The sequence below is a fragment of the Sus scrofa genome, chromosome 8 (genome assembly GCF_000003025.6).
Source record: "Sus scrofa isolate TJ Tabasco breed Duroc chromosome 8, Sscrofa11.1, whole genome shotgun sequence".
Classification (NCBI taxonomy): Eukaryota; Metazoa; Chordata; class Mammalia; order Artiodactyla; family Suidae; genus Sus; species Sus scrofa.
Genome location: NC_010450.4, coordinates 83,593,960 through 83,612,128, shown reverse-complemented (window position 1 = coordinate 83,612,128; position 18,169 = coordinate 83,593,960). Strand labels below are relative to the sequence as shown.

General features: G+C 38.1%; 1 protein-coding gene across 3 annotated transcripts in view; it reads left to right on the top strand.

Moving 5' to 3' along the window:
* HHIP (hedgehog interacting protein) overlaps nucleotides 1-18,169 on the top strand; it is a 94,634-nt gene that overhangs the window by 66,240 nt on the left and 10,225 nt on the right. For all 3 annotated transcript variants that reach the window (XM_021100665.1, XM_021100664.1, XM_003129171.6), the window contains exons 8-11: nucleotides 516-637; nucleotides 3,307-3,430; nucleotides 4,339-4,469; nucleotides 8,405-8,486. In XM_021100665.1, coding sequence (XP_020956324.1) covers nucleotides 516-637; nucleotides 3,307-3,430; nucleotides 4,339-4,469; nucleotides 8,405-8,486 — 459 coding nt within the window. The remainder of the gene's footprint in view (nucleotides 1-515; nucleotides 638-3,306; nucleotides 3,431-4,338; nucleotides 4,470-8,404; nucleotides 8,487-18,169) is intronic.

The following is an 18,169-nucleotide window of genomic DNA, read 5'->3' as shown; positions in this document are numbered from 1 at the left end:
GCTGACTGGGTGCTCTGCTTCTGCTGCCCAGCATCTCAAGAGACTAATGTACCGCATGTCACCAGCCCAGGAAAAGATCAAAATTCAAAGTGGGAAGTACATCTGAATGCGTAATACTTTCACGCCATTGTAAAGTTGAATCAATCATCTTAAGTTGGGGACCGCATGTCCTACAGGTGATATGAGTTGATGATACCACTGTTGTTGCTCTTTGCCAGTGTATTACACACCTGCTATTCCTTCACAACAGACTGAGAAATGTGTCAAGGCAGTGTGTACATTCATCATGGAGGGAGATACCAAGAGAAATTCAGAAATACAGTCCAGAGATCATAAAACTTCAGCAGAGTAACCAAATATATCAGGCTGTTTCCTTTGGTGGTTTCTAGAAGTTCTAAACCAAGTGGCCCAAGGATCCTCACCAGCCCACAAAGGGCTCCTATGTCAGGAATCTCTAGTCTGAGCTTGGAAGATACCCTGATGGGAGTTCATGAGTGTCTCCCCTTTTGTTGCAGATGTGCTGTGGATCGACACCCCACTGATATCAACATCAATTTAACAATTCTTTGTTCAGACTCCAATGGAAAGAACAGATCATCAGCCAGAATCCTACAGATAATAAAGGGGAAAGATTATGGTAAGTAGAGCCTAATTTATTGATTTGGCTTTAGCCTGGACTTTGTTTTATTTTAGTATATTCATTGAAGGGAAGAGGATTTCTGCAGAACGAGCAATTAGGAAAGCATCAAAACACCGGCCCAAGAGTGGTAAGGCAGTCAGCTGCTCACGTCTTAAAGGTCCAGTGACTCTTACAAGCCCTAGGGGTTCCATTTGGGTAATTACCTTTCCCCTGGATTGAATGGTGCTCTGTAGGTCCAAAAAATTTAATGGACCTTCAAAAGTTAGCAGTTTATATTTTGCTCATCTGAGAATCGAGATGAATACCTTCTATGTATTTAAGATATAAGGGAGAACTTGTCTTAACATCTTATACACAGAGGAAAAAACGAGTATTAAAGGTAAGTTTCTCAATATCCAACAAGCTCATCTCAGCAATTAGGAAAATTACAAGTGTTTCAAATAAGAATGTAATTTTTAAAAGGTGTTTATTTTAGAGAAAACAAAGTAGTAGACTTGTAAAAACATGTCATTTACCCAAGTCATGAAGATGGAATGTTTAGACCTTATTTTTAATAACATGATTACTCTATTTGGAGATACATATAAAACTATAAGGCTAATATTTTTCAGTGTTTTCGTATTTACTCCTTTTGGAGGAAACAATATATCAAATATTATTATGATTCAGGGAACATAGTAGATTAAGATTATAAAATTGATTGCTTCTTCTATTTATTCATTCAATACAGGTATTTACTTAGTACCGGGAATGAAGCAGCTGTGTTAGTTCATGTGGTATTCAGTTATTTTTTTTTTTCAGGTATTCGTGTATGTGTGTGTGCGTCTTATTAAAGCCAAACCAAGGAATAATGTGGTTAGGGAAAAAAATCTAATGAGTCACTACCTTGTGGGAAGTTTGGCTCTATTTGTAGATGAAACTAAATTCTACAATCACATTAATTGGGGTTCAGCTGAAACTGGTTACTTACTGATAGCCCGACATTTATGTATTAAAAACACAGCCACAGAATCCTTTTACAATGTATACATATATCAAATTGCCATGATGTACAATTTTGTTAATTATACCTCAATACATCTGAAAAAAAAACCCCAAATAACCACATCCACAGCGCTTACTACATGCCAGCCCCTGAAATAAGCACTTTATAAACTTCACTCATTTCATTTGCAGAAAAACCCTATGTGATACTTCTTGGCCCCACTGTACCGATAAGGAAATTGAGACACAGAAATGTTGTCACACAACATAAATGACAGGACTCGGATTTGAACCCCGACAGCCTGACTCCAGAGTTCATGACCTTATGCTGCCTCTCAGTGTCCTGGTTATTTAAAACCTACCTTTTCTACTTTTTATTATATCATATGCCTCATGATCACATGGAGATGGGGAAAGACTTCAGAATTACTGTCTTTCCACAAAAGCTTTTGCCTAAAGTACTTCCTATTGATAGTGACTTATTAAAGTATATAATGAATAATTTACTGATTAACTTGCAGCTGGTTTTACATCTTTTCCATTGCGATTGGCATAATTCATAATGATGTGCATGGAAAGATTGAGAGCTGTGACTCTACACATGTAATTCAGAAGGAATGACCGAAATAGACTTTGTTCACCACATGACTCTGTAAACAAAACTCTTAAAACATTTCAAATGAAGACATTTCTTGACTAAGTGCTAGTGTTCTAAAATATGCATCAAGTGTGGTCTTGAAGACCTTTTATGTATCGTACCTTCACTTTCATGAAAGTGTGAACTTTTAAACATTTTATATAACTTGACAGAGGTCTGGCTCAGGTTACTAGATATATGCAGAAGCATTTCTATAAAAAAAATTCAGTATTAAAAAATTAAGTTTTGGGGAGTTCCCTTTGCTGCTCAGTGGAAATGAATCTGACTAGTATCCATGAGGAAGTGGGTTCAATCCCTGGCCTCGTTCAATGGGTTAAGGATCCAGCATTGCCATGAGCTATGGTGTAGGTCACAGACACACAGCTCGGATCCCACATTGTTTTGGCTGTGGTGGAGGCTGGCAGCTGCAGCTTCAATTTGACCCCTAGTCTGGGAACTTCCATATGCCACACGTGTGGCCCTAAAAAGAAAAAGAAAAAAGAAAAATTAGGTTTTGGAGTTCCCACTGTGTCACAGTGGAATCTGCAGCATCTTGGGAGCTCTGGGATACAGGTTTGATCCCGGTACAGTGGGTTAGGGATCTGGTGTTGCTGCAGGTGTGGTTTAGGTAGCAACTCTGATCCCTCGCCCAGGAACTCCATATGCCATGGGGTGCCAAAAAAAAAAAAATAATAAAAAGTTTTATTTTTTAAGTATTTTGGTTCTAAAGTCCATGATTTCCAAAATCTCCAGATTCTGGTTTCATTGAAAATTTGAAGTCTTGGCCATTAGAACAAGCATTTGCAGAGCATTCCTATTTATTCCACTATACATACTATACATGGAAGCCCTTTACATTTTATAATATTTAAGCAAAAGGAGTGTTTATTTTCACTGTTTATAGCAAGGGTCCAGTTTATGCATCACGGAACACATTTCAGAGTTAAAGTAAATTACTGTATAATAATTGTGGCGTGGCCTGCATTACGTTTCCTTTATGAAAATGTGTTTGATTTCATCTAATGTTATGTTTATTTATTTCCAGAAAGTGAGCCATCACTTTTAGAATTCAAGCCTTTCAGTAATGGTCCTTTGGTTGGAGGATTTGTTTACCGAGGCTGCCAGTCTGAAAGACTCTATGGAAGCTACGTGTTTGGAGACCGTAATGGGTAGGTTTCCTGATACTACAATTTGATAGAGCAAATGACATATCCATTGATTATGGAGCAAATCATAAAATATTGGTAAAATACTCAAACGATTGCCTCCTTTCGGAAGTCAGGTGTTGGGCACACATGAATATTAGTATTCGCTTTTAGTTTCACCATGTAGGGTGGTGTAATTAAAGAACTTCCTACAAGATGCTTTTTAAACAGACTTGATAAAATTCATAAAATAATTAAGAGCAGCGAAGTCTTCAGATGAAGGGTTTGTGTTATTTAAGTTCTTTCCTTCATCCTTCTCGTACATTTACCATGATCGTGAGGAATTTGAAAACCACGGTTTTACCTGAGCTGTGTAGATATTTTAAAAATTATCTTGGAAGGCTAAGAATTTCTTTTTTGCCAGATTTTCAGGACTTTTGGCAACAGACCTTCATTTGTCTCTACTGATAGAAATACTACACAATTAGATTTTAGCCTACAGTTGAGAACTCACATTGAGAAAAATTATAAAAAACTGTGATGAAATCCAAGTTAAGAATCTTATTTCCCAAGTTGCTGGCATTCAGGCATATGGCAGAGCTGATACGATTGGTTGCTAAAAGGCACTAGAAAAGGAAGTCTGGTCCTAGACGGGAAGTATCATTCTCTAGATGAAGGGGAGGGTTTTTCCCACATTCAGATACTTTTAGTACCACCCCTCCCCAAACAAAACATTATTTTTAAGTACTTTTTCCTCACGTGGGATCTTCAGAGTAGTTACACACATTATGGGCTATATTATTTTTCCCTTTAGAAGCTATGCCTATGACAACAACAATTATGTATTAATGAGTTTTATTTTAAACACCTTATTCTGTCTTTTAGGCAAAAGCATATTTTCATCATAGGTTTCCGGTATGTTTTTGTCATAGGAATTTCTTAACTCTCCAGCAAAGTCCTGTGAGCAAGCAATGGCAAGAAAAACCACTCTGTCTCGGCAACGGTGGTTCCTGTAGAGGTTACTTTTCAGGTCACATATTGGGATTTGGAGAAGACGAATTAGGTACTGTACAAACTATTTCTGTCAAGTTCCATTCCCAACCCTTGCCCAAGAGACTTTGTTCTGCTCTGAAAAATAGTATAACAGTCTCATCCTTCATTTGCTGGAAATGTAACCTCTAGCAAATATGATCTCCTGTAGAGATTCGAGATGGTCCAGTTCAGTGTTCTCTTCCAATGAACTTTCTCTGGGGGGGGTCTTTAATCTTGTTTCACCTCAAGCAATATGAGTTACAAAGCAGGACAATGGGAGGCAGGAATAAAGGAGAATTTCTAAGTCCTGAAAAGAGAAAATCTTAAATGTCTACTGATATTTTTTGATGCCATTGAGCCACTTGTTTATATTCTCTATCTGAAAACTTTTGCACTTATCCATGTCTCTTGGAATAAATAGAAAATTTGTTGCAACCCGAATTGCACTTAATCCTTTATTTCCTAATTTTCTTTTCTTTCTTTTTTTTTTTTTTTTTGCCCATCGGGGCATGAAATTTGTGCAAGATTATCTGAGTTTGTAGATCTGCTTTCCAACAGAATAGAAATTATCTTCTCATTGATGATCCACTGGATAACATACAATTTATTTATCAGTATGTTATCAAAACGTATGTAGCTTAACCAGCAAAAAAGGAGTTGATATTGGAATGATATCAGTCAAAGAGTGAAATGCCACCAATTTTCAATTTGATAAATTTAGCTTTCATAATGATTCCCTTTAGAGAACAATATCCAAACAAACTATGGCTACCATGTTCCTTTAGCCTCAGAAATGAATTTCTAGGTATTAAGAAAGAAAATTTGTGTTTTCCACTAAATCAGAATACTTTCTGTCAACGTGTAGATTTGGTTTTCCTACATCAAATAGAGAATTCATCAGAAATAGCTCCATGCCAATTATGTAGGTTATCAAGGGATTCAGACAAAATTCCTGAAACACAAAACAGACTTCAGAACCACAGGAATATAATGAATGAAAGAAATCCAATCTGTCTTTTTTTTCTTGTTCTAGCATTGAAAGCATCTTACAATTAATTTCCCCTTGAAATTCTCCTATCCCATTCAAAAGAACCAGAAAGAGAGCCATTTTCACTTAAAACCACTGTAATGTCATTGGCAAACTGATTTTAAACTATAAAAGAGGATCAGATTGTTTGTGGCAGAGTCAGAGATGAGTATTTAGCTGTTGGGACTGAATAATTTTGATTTCCCCAGCCCTTACTACAAATGACTCCACCATTCATCCTGTTAGCGTCACCTGCATTGGTGCAAATATCCAAATATCTATCCGAATTTAAAACAATATGGGGAAGAGAACCCAAGAAATGAAGCATACACAGTCCTTACTGCCGCAAAGCAACATCATGTGTATTGCATAATTAAAAATAGGAGTTCCCGTCGTGGTACAGAGGTTAATGAATCCGACTAGGAACCATGAGGTTGTGGGTTCGATCCCTGCCCTTGCTCAGTGGGTTAAGGATCTGGCATTGCCATGAGCTGTGGTGTGGGTTGCAGATGCGGCTTGGATCCCGCGTTGCTGTGGCTCTGGCGTAGGCCGGCGGCTACAGCTCCGATTCGACCCCTAGGCTGGGAACCTCCATATGCCACGGGAAGCGGTCCTAGAAAAGGCAAAAAGACAAAAAACCAAAACAAAAATAAATAAACATACTTTCACTGGCTTATTTTTTAATGGAAAACTCTTGGGCTTTAATTAAGAACCATATAAGAAAATGAGTTCGATTTTTTATTTTTTGGTTTGTTTTTGTTTTTTGTCTTTTTAGGGCCACGCTGGCAGCACATGGAGGTTCCCAAGCTAGGGGTCGAATTGGAGCTGTAGCCGCTGGCCTACACCACAGCCATAGCACTGTTCAGATCTGAGCCACATCTGAGACCTATGCCACAGCACATCACAACACTGGATCCTTAACCTACTGAGCAAGGCCAGGGATTGAACCTGCGTCCTCATGGATACTAGTGAGATTCATTTCTGCTGAGCCATGATGGGAACTCCTGATTTTTCGTTTTTTGAAATAAAGTGTTGACACTCTTTTTGCTACGTATGTGTGTGTTTGTTTTTAATGTGGAATCAGGATGGGTTCATTGTAAGGATTAAATGCGGTAAACTACATAAAGTACTTGATGAATAATGAGACTTTTTTTCTTACATTCCTTGGCTTTTTAACTTCATTTTTATTTTTCCTATTCTGTTCATTTTTATTTTTTAATGTAAATTCTGTAACATCCTTTACAGAAGTAAGAAAGCAATAGAGTGTGCTTAATACATAACAATAGCATGGTAATAGAGGAGAATAGAGAAATATAGACTAAATCAGAGAGTAGTTCATGAATGACAACCAAATATAAATTTGAAAGCCTTCACAACATAGAATCATAAATACAGCTTCTAATTCCCTATGCATGTGATCCGTTTTATGTCTTGAATTATATGGATGTCAAAGAATTGGTAATAAATGAGAGAGGTTCTTTCCCAGGAGGGCACTTGTCTGTTGTACGTCATCATTGGGCACAGAGCCTAACTCCCAAAACTAGAGATGTGGAGTTGGGAGTGAAAAAATAAAATATTTTTATTTTAATATTTTTTTAAAAAAACTTTTTAAACAAACAAAAAAAATTGTTAAAAATTAAACAGGAGTACCCAATTCCAACTGGCCTCAAATTATCAATGTACAGTAACAACTTGGTAACCAAACTTTTCAGTCTTGGGAAGGATCAACCAAGATAAAACTCGCTGTTCTATATGCATTCTACAAATATTTATTGAGCACCTATTCAGTACAAAATTCTGTTCTAGGAGTTGGTGGTACAGGAGCAGATAAAGAGCCAACAATCAAAACTGTTGTCATGAAATATATATGCTAAAGGAGGACAGTACAATAACTGTTTTAAAATGCATTTGGAGTTCCTGTTGTAGCTCTGCAGAAATGAACCCAACTAGTTTCCATGAGGATGTGGGTTTGACCCCTGGCCTCACTTAGTGGGTTAAGGGTCTGGCGTTGCCTTGAGCTGTGGTGTGGCTCACAGACGCAGCTCGGATCCAGTGTTGCAATGGCTGTGACGTAGGCTGGCAGCTGCAGCTCTGATTTGACCTCTAGCCTGGGAACTTCCATATGTGTGGGCGCGGCCCTAAAAAGGAAATACATATATACATAAGTAAATAAATGTACATGGAATGTTAGTTGGTCATAAGTGCTTAAGAGGAAAATTGGATTGTAAAGAGGGATAGAGATTGCTAGGGGTTTGGACAGGTGTACTTTTGAATAGTACAATCAAGAGAGGTAATATTTAAGCACAGATTTGAGAGACAGAAAAAAGCACCTAGGACACGACAGATGCTGAGACTGGAGGAGCCTGGGATAGGAGCTTATGTCCAAAGTCAGGAGGCCAGTGAGGCTTGAAAGGAGTGAACAAGGGGGCAAAACAGTGCAGATGGAGTCAGAGCAGTAAGGAGGGAACATCCTAGGTCACATCAGGACCCATCTTTGCTCAGAGAGAGATTAGAAACCGTTGGAGTGTACTGAACCAGAGGAGTGTGACTCCGTTTCTGTAATCTCACCTGCCTCTTAAGGAATCTCTGTGGCTCTTATGTTGAGAGTAGTATCAGGGAGATCAGTTAGGAGGCTGTTCCCATCACTTGGGAGACAGATTAATATCTGCTTGCACTTGAGAAGCAGTGATCAGAATCTGGATGTCAAGGGGGACCTGTGAAACTCTCATGATCTTCAGGCAACATCTTCCTGAGGATTTAGGAATGTATCATATATGTATATACAAACATATATATGTGTGTATGTGTATATATATGTGTGTGTGTCTCTCTCTCTCTCTCTCTCTCTATATATATATATATATATATAACCTGCTAGGCAATAGAAAGTAAGGCTTTATAATACTGTGAATTGACTTCCTATATTTCTCTCTTCCTAGGTGAAGTTTACATTCTATCAAGTAGTAAAAGTATGACCCAGACTCACAATGGAAAACTCTACAAAATCGTAGATCCCAAAAGGTAAGTTTTTTTTAATAGTCCTTTAAGTAATATTTTTCTCCAAGTTATTAGAGTGCATTGATTAGTAATGGAATTGCTATTAGCAATCAGCAAAGGTGAGCATTTCTCCCCTGTCCATCTGCTAACCTTTAACTTCCCAAATGTCAGAGTTCCCTGGTGGCCTAGTGGTTAAGGAGTTGTCACTGCTATACCTCAGGTTCGATCTCTGGCCCAGGAACATCTGCATGCCGTGGGCATGGCCAAAAATAATAATAAAAACAAACAAATAAATAAATAAATGAATAAATTTTAAATCCCTTTTAGGAAGAATAAATTCCAATAATCTGAAAAGTTTACTAAAAGCCTTCATTTAATTCCCCTTTAAAAATATTTGTAAGTTGTAAGTCGTGTTTTTTCTGAAAAAAATCACTAGTAGTGGAGATTCCTGTCCTTTTTCCATACCATAAAACACAATCTTTCCTGAGAAGAATATAGGCTGACATGGGTACTGCGGAATGAAAAGAAAAAAATCAATGTCAAATGGTTTCTCTGTGTCAGAGAACATCACATATACCCATCCATCACACGATGAAAATGATAGTTTTCCTTCTCTATTTAACAGTATATATTTTCTTTCACAATAAGAGAAGGACCATTCACATGCCATAGGGGTTCTTTTCTTCCATGAAACCAGTGTCCTGTGAGAAGCAGAGTAGTGAATTAAAAAAAAAAAAAAAGCAGACACATTAGTGATTGTTGAAGTTGCTAATATTAAGAACAAACGTCCAACTGATGTTCATTCATAAAATATCAGCATTCTAATGATTCCAAAGGAGGTCTCAGGATTTCCTTCTGATCTAATGCCATTTGTTTCAAAATAGTCGTTATTATTCCATTACATTGGTCAAAGTTGATAGGCTTTTGCAAGCTTTCTGGTGGTGGTATTAATTCTCTCTGTGCCTCACAAAAACACTTCTCTCCTCATCTGGATTGTTTAGTCTGTTGGTGGTGAATTGAGGTGAATTTTACACCTTCAGTCCATTATTAGTGTCTAATTACCAGGGTTGCCGTGAGGGACCTTGGCTTCGTGATCTTTGGGCCCCCTCTCGTAGGGTGGTCTCAGAGTGACATACCTGACTTCTCATTATGGTGCCTGTTTCTGGTGAGTCGTGTCATGTGTGGGGCCAGGGTTAAGATGTGTGTTTGGTTTTCAGAAAGTGGGGGGAGTAACAGAGTCCCAGAGACACCGTCCTTGGATACAGGCATGGGCATACATTTCAAAATTAAACTGACTATAAGAAATCAAATGTTTTCATAAACATTTGTTGGGAGCCTCATGCTGTTTCGATTTGGATGCCAACGTTTGTTATTCTAGTAGTTCTCCCTAGATGAGTTGAAGTTCTATATAAGCAGACACTTTAGTGTATGTGAACAGGATTATTTTGGAAACACGAGCTCATTACTAGCCTAGCAGGGTTCAGGATGTCTGCTTCAGAGCAAAACAGTTTTTCTAAAACCTTTGAGGGAGAATTTAAAGAAAGAGCCTCATCAACTGGGGGAAAAAAAAATACATAGACAGTTCTTGTTACATCAAAAATCTAACTAAAATTGAAATCTGAGATTAACTGTATTCTTATGGAAAAGACTCAGACTTGATAGAATAATGTTTTCAGAATAAATTTCAAACATCAATTGACTCATGGCTCTCGAAGGGATTAACTACAAATTATAAAACTTTTGTATTCTGTATTATGTGTCATGGAAACATTCTTACTCACCATAGGATTTATATATATTTTTCTCTTTCCCCTATACACACATATATGCACACATGCACACACACACAGAATAAAGATGAGGGAGTTTAGAAATCATATACAGTGTTCTTGAGTCACTTTGGCAAAAACAGACGAGTTTCCAGCATCACCACCTCATCTGTAAGGACAATTTGGTCTAAAGATGTATGTTACATAATCACTTACACAAGTTTAAGATCATTTTCAGTGAGCATCTTTCTCAGATGCTCATCCTTCTCAGAAGGCGGTATTACCTGTTATAAACAAATGTCATTGTTTTTAATGAAAAAAAAAGTCAGTGAGAATACACCAGCTTTCACTGAGGCTTAACTAGAACTCAGGAGTTATTGAGGAAGAAGCAGAAAAGGGGTGAATGTTGCATCCATGTGAGAATAAGGAAACTTTCAGGGGTAGAAGAGTCATATCTCAGGGCAGAGTGGAAGCAGGGTCACGTCAATACCATTTGATCACCCAGCTGGTGAGGCCTCTTTACAGGGTCCCCCAAAGTACCAGGTTTGGCCTGGTCTGGAAAACTCCTCCTGCCAGCAGAAGTCCATGCACGGAGCACTAGTTTCACTTAGTAGAGCCATTCGAGACTAGAAAGACAGGGGAAGTATATCCTGGCAGGACAGCAGTGTGGGACACGGCATTAAGTTATGTCACCATGTTGTGTTCCTTGGCCTCTCAGTAAAGTTTGGAAGAGCATTCTGCTCCGGCATCCTTTCTGCAGAGTGCTGGGAAGGTAATTAAATAGTATGTTTAGGGCATATCCAATTCTTTAGCACCGTTGGAGTTCACTCCGTGCATTCAAGAATGATCTTCAGGTGATCTCTCAACTTTTGAGGTGGTCTTAGTTCCAAAACTGGGTCCAAGGTGTCCATGGAGTTTTAAAGAGCTCTGACTATCTAGTTTTCAAATGTCCAAGTCACATCTTGGATGCTTGCCCTCTGTTAAATCTTTTCAGAATTGAACAAATGCTCCAGGGGGATGGAAATGAAAGAATTCTAACAGAGTTATGAACTTCCCAAGCTTTATTTTCATCGAGCACACATTTTTTCACACTACTGATAAAGATGCTTTAATTTTTTTCTTTCAGTTGAGCTTCAGCTAAATGACCTTTTTTGACTTGGAAACGTTGCAGGGTTCTTTCTCCAGGAATTTGTAAAACAAAAATTATTCTTAAACATGCTGATTTAATGACTGTGGACCCAGTCTTCTTGCTATGTTTTAACATGTTGCTTATCTGTTACTCACCCAAGTCACACAGCCCATTCCCTCAAGAGGTCTATAAATTAGCGATGCAAATTCCAGCTTTGGAGACCATTTTCCAGAAATTTCATATCGGACTCCTGGGTGACCAATACCAAAAACTGCTCTCCTGCCTCCTTCCCCACAATGGTCCCACTTACTGCTTTTTGTTTATTTTGTTCTTAATATCTTCATCCTACTCCTTATTATACTGGATGCTGAAGTGTGCTTTCTTCACAAAAATCACTGCATGAGGGGAAATCGGTCTGTTTATCCTTCACATGTGTCTCAGGGAGCCAGCAGGCTGCTCTGCCATCCTAAAGAAAGCCATGCATAATGGAGAGGGTTTAGCCCAATAAGCCAGTCTAGTCCCAATTCATCAGTCAAAGTTTTATGCAAGTGGCCTCCCTAGGTTGATAAAATCCCCACAGTGCCTGTTGACCCAGCTGCCAAGTCCTCTTGCTGCAGGCGGTGTTTTCATGGCCACCCTGACAGTAATACAAACTGTTTAGCAGCTCCATTGACCTTTCAGCTATTAACAGGGACACAGGCTCGACAAGGGACTAGTTTTCAAACATGACAGAATTTCTTAACACTAGAGGTCATGAACAAGTATATGCCCTATAAAAATCCATTCAGCATGGTGGATTTGAAGCCTAAAAGACGAGCGTGGCCCACATTGTTGCTATTATGACTTTTCTACATTTCCAATAATGAAAAATGGTATGCACTTACGTGCTGGCTTATGTTTTATACTCAATGTGCTATAGTTTAAATTGTGGGGCACAATACTTTTAGCTAACAAATCCTTCCTACGCTGCCACAGAGCATCTGAAATTTCAAAGATGTATCACAAAAGAACAGGATAAGATCCAAGTCAAAACTTCTAATGAAGGGATGAGCATGCAAACCTCATATATGGTAATGACCTTAGTGTAACTGGAATTGAATTTTATTTATAGTCTACTAAGATTTGTCTATGTGTATATATGCACACAAATACACTTAAACATACCCAGGTAATCCATATAATGCTATGTCGAACCACCCCCTATTTCAAAATATATAGAAAATATTATGCAATAATTTATGGAAACATTTTTATTTAAATGACCATGATATTTTAAAATGCTGATATAATGCTTCTTATATGTCTGTCCTCTTTTCTGGAGATAAGGACATGACCACAGCATTCAAGGGAATTTTCTGCTTTCTACTAAGTATAGTCTTTCTTTCTTAAACTATTAATTTGAATGCTGGAATATCAGTTACTAGAGTATTTGTACAGATTGCTATGAAAACATGGTTGAATTCCCACTTATAAATGGCATTTGTTAACACATGAAATAGAGAATATCAATAATTAAAATATATTCTTCAGGGGTTCCCGCCGTGGCGCAGTGGTTAACGAATCCGACTAGAACCATGAGGTTGCAGGTTCGATAACTGGCCTTGCTCAGTGGGTTAACGATCCGGCGTTGCCGTGAGCTGTGGTGTAGGTTGCAGACGTGGCTCGGATCCTGCGTTGCTGTGGTTCTGGCGTAGGCCAGTGGCTACAGCTCCGATTCGACCCCTAGCCTGGGAACCTCCATATGCCTCGGGAGCAGCCCTAGAAAAGGCAAAAAGACAAAAAATAAAATAAAACAAAATAAAATATATTCTTCAAAAAAGAGATTCATTTGTTAAAAGTAAAAAAACTCTTAACAGCATTTCTTTTTATTACGCATGTTTCTTCCCCACCTGGAACAATGGTGGGAACTGGTATTATTAGACCTTCTGAATATCTTATACTTTTATTGTAAGACAAGGTAGCATCATATATTGCAGTATTTGAGATAAAGGCAGCTTTAATCTTGCATAAAACAGCAGCATAAATTTGTAAAAAGATTTTCTAGAGGAAGATGAACTTTTTAAAGAAAAAATTGTACCTCAGCCTTATTTTTTTTAATCTAACTTATTTAGTTGCGCTTAAAAAAATCTGCTGCTTAAATAGCTTAGTTTTTGTCAATGTCAATGAATCAAAACATATAACATCAAAATTTGGGAATCTGTCATCCTAATACTCTTCAAAAAGATTTTAAGCTGACATTTTTGTGCTATTTTAATGGACAGAAACTCTGTTTCTAATGTTCACTTCCTGTTTAAAGCATTTAGTGATATTTAAAATTTCTGCCTTCATATAATATAAAATTAAAACACTAACACATCTACAGCTTTTAAAGTGGGAAAATACTTGTTTTTTAGATGATTTCTAAAAGAAAAATACTATAGGGTTCAAGGCTTTTAAATTATATTGTAATCAAAGTGTTATTTAAAATGTCTGTTTTGTTGGAGTTCCCGTCGTGGCTCAGCAGAAACGATTCTGACTAGTATCCATGAGGACACAGGTTCAATCCCTGGCCTCGCTCAGTGGGTTAAGGATCCGGCACTGCCGTGAGCTATGGTGCAGGTCACAGATACAGCTTGAATCTGACATTGCTGTGGCTGTGGTATAGGCCAGCGGCTACAGCTCTGATTCGACCCCTAGCCTGGAAACCTCCATATGCTGTGGGTGCAGCCCTAAAAAGACAATAGAGTGGAGTGGACTGGACTGGACTGGACTGGAAATAGAATAGAACAGAATAGAATAGAATAGAATAGAATAGAATAGAATAGAATAGAAAAGAAATAATGTCTGTTTCCCCAATACAGATATTTCTCATTTAGTGTTTAACATTTTTATCAATTTATGGCTTATGAAATAAGTTTTGAAGTAGAAAAAAATTGATTTTGATGTAAAGTTCTAAAGAGAATATGGTTCCTTTATATTAGGAAGCAAAGTCATTGGCTTTTTATTGTACCCTAATTTTTGGTTTTTAAAAATCATATCAGAGTATAATTCTAAGATTAAATCAAGAGATTTAATCAATGTGCAGGTATCTTTTGCTGGCCTCCTGTGTTCAAGATACTTTATTGCGTGCTATGGAGCGAGAATATAAATGAGAATTTAGTTCCTTCCTCTGAGGAAGCTTATTTTTACCTTAAATTTGGAGACTTCCACCCATTATCTAGGATATAAATAATATTATCGGAGATAAAAATGGACACCTCAGGACAACACAATTATGCCAAAACATTGTATGTTATAGATTGGCAAATTCATGGTCCAGAAGGCGATGGGTACTGAGTTGGGTCAAACTCACCATGATTTGGCTTCCTGGTCCAGTCTGTTCTGCACACTAATTAGGTCACCTGTAAAAGAGAATAATGACTGCAGAACATGGACATTATGTAGGTTTTCAAGCAAGTAGAGCCAGACTGACAAGAGTGGGGCCTCAGCCTGGTTGTTGCACTTGCAGAAGGAACCGTCTCAGTGAGGCATTAACATGAGAAACAATTGCCTGCAGTGGGTTTTCCTCCCCCAGCCCGCATTCATTCCTACAGCTTTGCAGAGCTCCCCGCAGGTTTCACTTCCTCCTGAGTTCACAGCCTCACTTCTAGTGCCATTTTGGTTTGTGTGTTTCTAATCTCCCCTAAGCAAATCTGTCCTCCACCCACTGCTCACCTGCTTCCTGGGCTGCCCTCTCCCAAGGTACCAACCTTTGTTTTTTGTTAGTGCTTGAGTTGCCAAGTTGCATAGATCTTGAGGAGTCTGCCCCAACTCTGTTTTTCCCACCAGCCTTATTTGTAGTATTCAATTTTGTCAACAACAAGATTTTCCTGCAACAAATCTACTGAATTACTGAAGTGCCTGTTTTTCTGTATTCAGCAGAAATAATTATAGTAGACCAGTTTCTGAATTTAGGACATTGCAAACACAATACCTAAGGCAATTTAATAAAATTGGACTTTGTCTCTTTTTTCCCCTAAAAGCAGGTGACCTTATCATCTAGTTTCATTAGTCATTTCTCCTAGGTTTTCCTTTTAAGGAAATACATAACTTTTCATTTCCTAATTTTCCCTTGGAAATATATACATTGAGTTAAGCTGATAAAGTTGAATGAAGGTAATCCACACACCCTTTTAGATTCTTGTCTATCATGGTGGTGGTGTTTGGATAGGGAGATTAACAGGGCCTGAAGCACAGGTGCCTGGTCCCCTGTTTCCTAAAGAGGTTCCCTGTTTCTGAAAGCTGTGCTAGGAAAGTGTTCCAGATTATCTGTAATTAGCTGCGTACAAGCTATGCAATCTCTTCTACCATGTTCTAATCTTCTAAATTTGGGAATAACAAGATTGGCCCTGTCTTAAGAGGATAAAATTGACTGAGAAATTACTGGAAAATTGGAGTGGCTTTCTCATTTGCTTTCATTATGGTTGTATCTTTAACCATAGGACAAAACTGAGCCGGTATTTGTTAAAGTTGTCAGAATCTTATGAGCACTAGGCAGCCTAACCCACATCTCTGCTAAATTGCCACTGCCTCGGTCCTCTCTGAGTTTAACACACACTCAATCCCAAACTGCCATGTTAAAGCCAGTCAGTGCTGTTTGGAGTGGCCATGTGCTCAGAACATTTTCATCCCTATGGGGAAGAGAAAAGGGAAACAGGGTAACTCATTCCTTAAAAGAAGTGAAGTCCTGTAAGTGAAGGGTTATGTTTTAGGTATCTTTTCATGTTAAAGGATTCTCCCACAGAATAACAGTTCAAAAGAGAGAAGAGGATTTATTTAACATGCTAGTAAGTGAGAGATGTTAGTCGCCAACTTCATAAAAGAAAAAAAATTGCTTGCCTGAGTAATCAAATAAAAATTTGAGGAATCATGTTTATATATGACAGCCACAGTCATATAAGCTAAACAGGCCCAAATAAGAAGCAATCACATCCACAGATAGATAAGCACTTGCTCAATCTTGAGCAAAATACAGTTTAGAATTCTGTCCATAATCTGAGTTTCCATGCTTTTGAATGTTTGGTGAAAAACAGTCAGTGTCTAATTAGAGGATCAGCCAGGAAACAACCCTGCCCTGAGGAACCACACTTTAGAGAGGAATCCCTATTTGTCACATCCCCTTATCTCTTCCCAGCACACATGAGTCCATGTGTGGATGCTTTGCCTCAAACAAGCAACATCTTCTGGTTGTTGTTTAATCCGAGTCACCTATCTTCTGATGTATGTAGTGTCTTCTTCTCTTTAGATTCATCTGCTCAGGCATGAACGAGATCATTAAACAGCATGTGAGCTATGTGCCTGCATGTTTTGCATCACATATAATATGTAACATACTCCTGACACGCTCTACTTCTGGGTCTCTTTTCTTGAATGAATCAGAAAGAGAGTCTAATTCTCTTTGAGTAACAAAGAGAATCTGGATAAACAGACTCTCAGTTACCAGTAAAATGTGAACAATATCCGTTTACCTAATACGACTCGGTGAATGATGGTGGCCCGTGACCCAGAAGAACCAGCTACAGAAAAACTGCTCTTCTGATGGTCAAAAATGCCACCACCATCACATAAGCAAAGTCAGAATTTTATATGAGGAAGAAACAAAGCAGATTTGGGCTATTCAGCAATAAGGAGACTGAATAATTCAGGGCAATACCCTCACTTTCCTTGCATCAACATTTCACAGTTTCTCCACCGAGTCACACTCTGCCCTTGCTCTTGGGGACACATGGGAAATATTTGATAGTGCATTCTGAGTGAATATATGGAATGCATTATTACATAATAACATCACATAATGAATGCCTTTCACATACATTGACCATTTCTAGATTTAGACAAGAGGTTAATAGATTGAAGGAAGTTTCCTGAACAATCACATTAGTTGCAAAACACAACATTTCAACAGAGAGTGGGGTTTTATTGGCGAGAGGAGCTAAAGAAGTCATTATACATTTTAAATACGGTTTTGAGTCATTGAAGAAACAGCCTGAGGTCAGGCCTCAAATTATCATCACTGTTCATATTGCCGCAGGGGCCTAACAAGATAACCTGTCTCAAGAAATCGGAGTCTGCAGGGCTTAATTATTTGCTCCTCTTAGAAAGCTATATCATTTACCTCTGTGGTGGTTCTGACCTATAATTATCGCCTTCTTTGTTATGGTGCTTAAGAACTCCAACCACTTTGGCCATCCCTGATGGTGGGGATTTGACTGGAGGTGAAACATTTGTTTACATTCCTTCACTGAAAAGGGCTTTCTCAACCACATTGTGGCACAGGTAGCAGTGACTGATAGAAAACCACATTTTTTCCCGAAGATTAGGTAATGAGCAGTTGTGATCATGACTCCAGCCTGAACCAACTTGAAAGACAGCCTCCTACTCAGAAACAATAAGATATTAAAAAAAAAAATCTCCTGAAGGCATCTTGGTCCTTCCCAAGGACCAAGATGCCATTTTAAAACAATTAAAACAAACTCTGTGACTTTTTATGTGACAGATGAGATGTATTGTTTGCTACTATTAGCATTCTTTTCCTTTGTAGTGGGACAAAATCAAATTATGAGATATATATGTGTATGTATATAAAAATCTCTCTCTATAGACCATTCTTTGCACAAAGAGTTTAAACTTTGACTCGATAGTAAAAACATAACATATTATCACGTCCTTTCAAAAACAATCATTCTGGGAAAAGTATCTCAAAAGAAATGTAAAAATGAATTAAAAATTGATCCCCAAGCTTTTTAAGCTGCAAGTGTTCATTTTGATGATTGACTTCAGCCCTGTGCCAA